Below are 7,808 nucleotides of genomic sequence, written 5' to 3' on the forward strand. Positions count from 1 at the left end.
GGTCCCCTCGCAGGGGCATGCAGAACGACCCCAGAGCAGGCTCTGCCCGAGGGTGCAGCGGCGAACAGGCGACCCAGGCGCTCAAGGCTGCGGTCCAGCCTTTGGAGGACAGGGCTCGGCACGCAGCCCAGCTCCAACCTCTAGGTGCGGCTGCCAGACAATGTAGACATAGTCATCAAGACAGTCGGCAGAAAGCAAATGGCAGCTCCCGCAGAGTGGATTTTCGGCACAGAAACCACAGCCCAGCCAACGATCCCAATCCACAAACTCTCCCTGTATAAAAAATATTCAAAAAAAAAAAAAATGCGGGGCGCACTGAGCTTTCTTTGCCTAGGGTACTTACAATCCACTGCTGATTACACATTCACCTTTTCTGCCTGGAGCGAAGCGAAAGAGGAAGCAGATGGGAGCAACACGCCCGCGGCTCTGGGCGGCAAAGCGTCTGGGAGCCAAGCGTCTGTTTTTCGATCTCTTTGTTCTTCCTGCTGATTGGCAAAGTGGTCCGCTACAGATTAACGTTAAAAGGAGCTCTTACACGCTGTGCGAAATCTCGATTAAAGCCACTGCTCTGAGCACCACGCTCAGCACTTCAGCAACCCCCATGCGCAGCGGCCATCTTATGGAAACATATTGATTCCATATTATGGCAATGAATATGGAAGTGCAGATATTTCTAGGAAGTATCTATTAAATTTTTTTTTGGTAATTTATCCAACAGAGAGATTGCTGAGTAACATATTAGGTCCATTTTAATTTGAGGGACTATTCACAATGGCTACATGTTTGCATTCATACCAACATTGTTAAAAAGTCCCTTCTCCACGTACTCAACACCAATTGGATATCTCTTTACTTTTTGATAATTGACATTGTGAGAGCAGTAATATGCCATCCTATCTTTTTTTATTTGCAAATGATGCAGTGTGTTCCCTTCTGAACCTATGTTTCCTCATTGCAACTGAGATTCATCCCTGTTATTCTGAGCATCAGTGGTTTTGTGTTATTGCTAAGTGTTATTCAACTGTATGCCTGTTCTCCCCATGTCTCTCCACTTTTCCAACTTCCACTTCTCCCCACTTTAGGGTTTGTCCAGTTTATACTGATTAAAAATTGAATTCTGTAAACATGATATAATTATGTCACATATAATTATCATTTGCTCCAGTAAATAGCTAAAGAGTAGGTTTGCTGTGTCAAATGATTTAAATTAGATTTAATGATACATTTTCTAAGGAATTGTACTCAAGATAAAATGTGTGGTTAATATCTACACAACGTTATACCTATAGCTGTATTTTTTAGAGTGCTAATGCATTGTCTTTAAAATATTTTATTTCCTAAATTTGTATGGGCTCACCATAACACCAAAGTAGTTTCCTTCTGTCACAAACAGCTGAATGATGGCAAATTTTATAGCGTGCAGCTGGAGTGAGGTAATGTTACATGTTGGAGGACCTAATTTTCACTAGAGAATAAAATGGAATTTAATGGATGTGTTCATGGAGCACAGACTAGTACCAACGATATACATCAGATGACGGAGACCCTGAGAAGTGTGGATTATCCCATGTCCCTTGCCTGTTTGCTCACCTTAAAGCACTGCTTCTCACTTACACACTACTGATAATTGTAAATGTGTACAACCAGTCTTGAAATCAGTATGGAGGTTCTTCAAAAGCCTAGAAATGGAACCACTACATGGTCCTGTTGTACCACCCATCAGTAATTATCCTTAAGAATTAAAGTCAACATATATGCAAACATGCATGCAGTTCATGCATACCCATGTTTATAGCAACACAATTCACAATCGTCAAACTATAGAACCAGCCTAGGTTTGCATCATTGAATGAATAGACAAAGAAAATGTGCCATCTTATTTGAAAGTTTACTTAGTCATAAAGAAAAATGAAATTAGGTCATTTGCATGAAAATGAATGAAATTTGAGATTATTAAATGAAATAAGCCAGAAGGACAAAGCTAAGTCATATTTTCTCTTGTTATGTGGAAGCTAGAGAGAGAAGAGAGAGAAAAAGGGAGGACCTCATAAAAATAGCAGGATGTCAGTAAAGTAGAGGGAGGGGCCCAGGGTGAGAGAGGAGGAGAGTTGAAGACAGGTAGTGGATAATGATATTTCCCAAAATATGTTACATTCGTGTATGCACCTGTCACAATAAATGTCATTATTATGCACAATTATAAAGCACTAATAAAAAATTTTAAAAATAGAATTCATTGAAATTTGCTTTAAGTGTGAGGAAGAAAGGGAAACAAACAGGCCATCACATTATTAGAGAGTATTAGATTTATGTCAGTAAAATCATTATATGTGATCACATTCTTCTCCGTGGATTATACTGATTCTAAATTCTCATTAGGGCCTGAAATATATTTGTCACACAGTAAAACAAACAACACAGTTTTGCTTGGACAGTGTGAATAGAGTATTATCGTTGGTATGGGACATGTTAACTGCAGATAGCAGCATTTAGAGTTTTAAACATTAGAATTCTGTGTTGTGAGTATGCTGGACCAACAGGCAGTTGCTTGGGATCTCTTGGTTTATGAATTTCCTAAATTGAGAGCATCATAAGATGCTTTTTTTTAACCCTCCAATGAACAAACAAGGCAAAGAAAGAATCAATTACAATGAATCTATACAGGAAAGTATAATGTAATTTTAAAGAGTCTTTGAGTTCATTTGATTTGTTTTCTTTTCTTTTTTTTTTTTTGGTGGTGGTGGTGGTGAAAATCTTACTTAATTTGGTCCATAGCTATAATTTCTTAAGTGTGATTAAGATGATGATTCCAGTCATATCAAAGTCAGATGACTTGTGTTGGTGTGAGATAAAGGTCAGCTATCACCATGCTAGCTGAAACCATGGTTGGCCACCGACTTGCTGAACCATGCTCCTGGCTCTAGGGACACCTTGCACTGCTGGCTTATGTGGGACTTTTTCAAGGCAGGGGTGATAGTAAAATCAACAATAAACATGTATTTATCAACTGATGATACGGGGAAAGGCCACATATAGATAAATATACACGGAGTGAAATATAGAACCACTGCTGTGATGTGAGCTGACAATGTGCCAAGAGCCTTGGACAAGCCAGAGGAACGTTTCCAGACAGTGACCAAGTTATTCAAAGGATTGAAGTCTTTAGGCTAACACCTTTGTTAGTATTATGCAAAGAAGAAATAATATTTAATTTTCACTTCTGTAAAAGCAAAGCAATACTAAAAGAGAATGGTTTACTTTTATCAGTGATGCTTCTGTATTTTATATAACAGAAAGTGTGCCTGACAGTATGTTTTGGCTTTTTTAAACACCTAGAATATTTTGTGTGAGGAAGACAGGGCATGACCAAGAGCCGATGCACCCTTAAAAGTGAATAAATGCTCCCAATACCTGTTCATCAGTTGAGAAATATCAAACTGTAGGGTCTATGTAGTCCACTAGATGGCCAAACAAGGCTTCTATCCCAGCATGCTTTTCCACAGGTGCATGCCTCCCTTCTCAATATCATTTCCCACTGATGGGTTCAAATATTAGCCTCCAAATATACTACTTTCAATTAAATTTTGTCTCAGCAAGGAAATAGCCAAGAGTCAGGTGAAGGGTATAGGTGCAAGGTATTTATTGTCCTATTGTGAGTTTTGTTTTGGATATGGTTTTATAGGTACTTATTACATTGTGTAAAGTGTTTAATTAATAATGAAACAAAAATGAGGTAACATTGAAAAAATAAATTTTGTTTTAGGTTTTGTTTGCAGGGAATGGATCCAAGTAACTAAATAGATCTACTAGTCCACCTATATAATTGTTCATCATGATATTTCCTGACATTCAAAAATTTAAGTTTGAAGTTATTTGCAAACTCGATGCGAAACAGAGGGGATGTCATTATATCCCATGGTCATGTGATTAGAAGTTAAATCATATGACTTTGTTTAGATACATTGCTTCTGTGTACTAAAAAAAACAAACAAAAAAATAAAAACAAAAAACTTAACAGGGTTCACCCATTTCTAATGTTAGCAGAAAGCATTGAGTAAATTCTGTAGAGGATGAATAGACGTAATTCTAGTGTGAATAGAAGGAACTGGCCATCAATGTAGATGCCACTTTCAATTGAGCACATTAAAGGACAGATGCCTAAGTACATGTGTCCATCACGCAGAGCTCAGGAGCTCTCAATGACAGACTAGTCAGCAGAATCTGTCACAATGACACCTTTTGCTCAGTCTTTGTGTTGCTATCTTTATATCTTTGTTTCTCAATGTATAGATGACAGGATTCAAGGCAGGGGTGATAGCAAAATCAACAATAAACATGTATTTGTCAACTGATGATGTGGGAAATGGCCACATATAGATAAATATGCATGGAGTGAAAAATAGAACCACCACAGTGATGTGAGCTGACAATGTGCCAAGAGCCTTGGACAAGTCCCCAGAGGAACGTTTCCAGACAGTGACCAAAATGAAGACATAGGAAAGGAGGAGCAGCAAGAAGGTGCCTATGGTTATGACACCACTGTTGGCAGTAACAACAAACTCAAAGTGCTGCATCAGAGCATGCAAGCTGTATGATCCTGGGGAAGTCACAACAAAAGCTGTCTATTTTATTAGGACCACAAAAAGGCAAGTTGATAACAAATGAAAACTGAGTCATAGCATGGATCACTCCTGTTACCCAGCTGGTGACTATCAACAGAAAACATGTTTTGGGGCTCATGATGGTCAAGTAGTGGAGAGGTTTGCAGATGGCTGCATACCTGTCAAATGCCATGGCTATCAGCAGCACCATTTCTGTTCCTCCAAAGGCATGGATGAAGCATGTCTGCGTCATACAGCTTTGGAAGGAAATTACTTTGTGTTCCTTTAACAGGTCTGTGATCATCCTGGGAACTGTGGTGGAAGAAAGTCCCACATCATTGAAGGACAGGTTGGCCAGCAGGAAGTACATTGGAGAATGTAAGTGAGAATCAGCAATTACCAAAAAGACAACGAAGAGATTTCCCAGGATGATCCCTAAGTAGAGCAAGGAGAATGTTATCATGAGAATAACTTTAGTTTCCCAAGAACCTGAGAGTCCCAGCAGCACAAACTCAGAAACTACAGAGCCATTCAGTCCATGCATTGCTTTGTTCATAAGATCTGGTTTAAAACCACCTGTGGATAGAACATGATGAAGAGTCAGAATTCATGGTACTAATGTGCATTCCCCATTTATACTGCTACTCCTTTCTGTGGGTCAGACAGCCTTAGTTTAAAATCATTGAGTTGACTCAAAGAAAATATAAATCAAGGAGCTAGATAATGGAAGAGGAGAGTAATTTTGTAAAAAGAGAAAGAATTTTAACAAGAAATGCACACTTTGGTTTATTTTCCTTTTATTTTTTCCACAAGCAGAATTTTTGTGTCTTTTTAATTTTTTTTTCTGCCAAGGATTTCTAGATATTTGCTGTGACATCTTTCCTAGGTGTTTACCTATCCTGATAATATCAGTTGACTGAATGTCTTTATACACTATAATTGGTAGACTAATTACAAACATTTTGATGAATTTCTATTTTTGTCCAGTGAAAAGAGATATTCAGGCTGATACTATTATCTTCTGTCATTTTATTCCAGTTTCTGTGTCAGTTTTGTTGTTTGTACATTATCATAGAGGTGAGGTGTTCATATTGAGATTATTCACATGAAACATTTTAATCATAGTTTGTGCATGGTCCTCAATATCCAATAACTTATTTTTAAATAAAAACTTACACATTTGTATTTGTATATAAGAATTTGTAAATAAATTTGTATCTACTCCTGTTTGTAAGTAAAAAAAATTCTTAAACAATGGTATTTATAGATAACATATTTATGAAGTTTCTGCATGCAGAGCCTCATACTTTGAGTTAGACTCATTATATAAATGAATACACTTAGAGCATTTTGGTGTGAGAGCTGGGACTTGTATCCTCAGAGATTGAACACCATAATCCATGCTCTGGACCATGATTCTGTACTGTTTAGGATAGTCCCCTCAGGTATACCTGGAACTTGCCCAAATATACTTACATTAAAATTGCTTTAACTTTGCATCCTTTTGCTTTTAAATATAGTAAACCTTTATTAAAAGGAATCTGAAATTTGGGTCCTCTCTATTCATTATTTTTTTCTACCTAGCTGTTTTTGTCAATCTCAATTTTTGTTAATTCAATAAGGCACAACAATCCAGATTGCACATATGAATTCTGGTGGAGAGGAAATCTGAATTCTGAACATTTTATATAAACAACAATTTTCAGTCATTTTCTTCTGCTCACCCTTAATTGTGGATGTGACTCAGGTATGTTCAATTTGTTCTATTCATCAGTTTACTCATTTTCAATAGTACCTATATGTCAAATTTTAGATCATCAGCTTTTTCTTTGGAAACCAGAGTTATATGTATAAAGATGTATGTGGGATACCTACACACAATTTCCACTTCAACCCTCAAGTTAACAAAAAATCAAATCTGAATTCACTATCTTATAATCTAATCCCATGACTTCATATATTTATTTACCATTGTTTCAGATGTACAATATGGATACCTTATCAAACTTTTTAATAAATACACAATTAATGTTTTTTAATGTTTCTCAATTTGTTGTCTCCCTTTCATTTCCACTGTCATGTGTTTTTGGCTTTAAGTTTACATATTTTCCTATCTTGAGACTTGAAAAAGTCACTGCCTCCATTCATCCACACATTCTCCCCATTCTATTCTCTGTTTTCAGATATATGTAAAGTCAAATCTCCTCACTAGGTTTTCCTACTGAAAGCCTTTGATGAGTCTATCACACGGATACTCTGCAAGTACCTGAGCATATCACTAGAACCTTAAGAGGACATCAGCACATTTGAAACTGGAAGGAATTTTGGGGGAGTAAATTTACCAGTTATTAATAAATTTAGAAATTATTTTTTGTAAAAATCTTAATAAAGTAAGAATAACTAAGAAATATTATAATAGGTTCTTTTAATACAAATTTTAATTGGTAGTCATTTTATAATAATATTCAAAATATTAAATGAAGCAGAAAAGGGAGAAAGCCTATTGGCCGTCAGGTTTAACAATTAGTATAAGTAGAGAAGATTAAATCAAGCAATACTTTTCAGAAGAAGGTAACAAAACAATAATCATACAAAATTCAGATAATTATATTCCTCAAAAATAAGTTGTTTGAATGTAAAATATTAAATATAATATGATCTCCAATATATGAAATATTATTTTGAAATATGTTAAAGAGATTGCACTTATAAAGGAAGTAGATGTGCACTGTATACATCCAGTCAAAAATATAAATTTTTCTGAAACTTTTGAAATCTGGGACAAAGTGGGAAGTCCGATCATGCTTATAGACAAAAAAAAAAAAAAAAAAAAAATTCAAGGTTATGAAAGTAAGAATTCTCTTAGAAATACATATATAGAACTGCAGTGTTCATTTCATATCTAGTTCATCTTTTCAGATTTAGCAAAGATAGGAAAATTACACTTCTAAAATCAGAAAGGTTGAAAGAAAATCTAATGGGAGGGAATGATTTCTATAGAAGATATCAGAAAATATCATAAACCTTTAATAACTAAACAATGATTAATTTGAGTTAAAATAGAAGAGAAAAATGCAAAAAGTCATTATATTTAGATATATATTAGAAAATTTAAAATACATTAAGGAAGGCACTAGAATTATATGGGAACAAGAGGAATTAATTAAAAAATCATAACATTCAATTTTTTTTAAACATGTAGGTCAA

General features: G+C 35.6%; 1 protein-coding gene across 1 annotated transcript; it reads right to left on the bottom strand.

Moving 5' to 3' along the window:
- Positions 1-4,211: 4,211 nt before the first annotated feature.
- LOC107137834 (olfactory receptor 4F15-like) lies at positions 4,212-5,154 on the bottom strand. The gene is given in 2 exon segments (XM_015480273.1): positions 4,212-4,572; positions 4,574-5,154. Coding segments are annotated over 2 exon segments (933 nt in total). The 5' UTR covers positions 5,146-5,154.
- Positions 5,155-7,808: the final 2,654 nt, after the last annotated feature.

This window comes from Marmota marmota, unplaced genomic scaffold (genome assembly GCF_001458135.2).
Source record: "Marmota marmota marmota unplaced genomic scaffold, marMar, whole genome shotgun sequence".
Taxonomy (NCBI): Eukaryota; Metazoa; Chordata; class Mammalia; order Rodentia; family Sciuridae; genus Marmota; species Marmota marmota.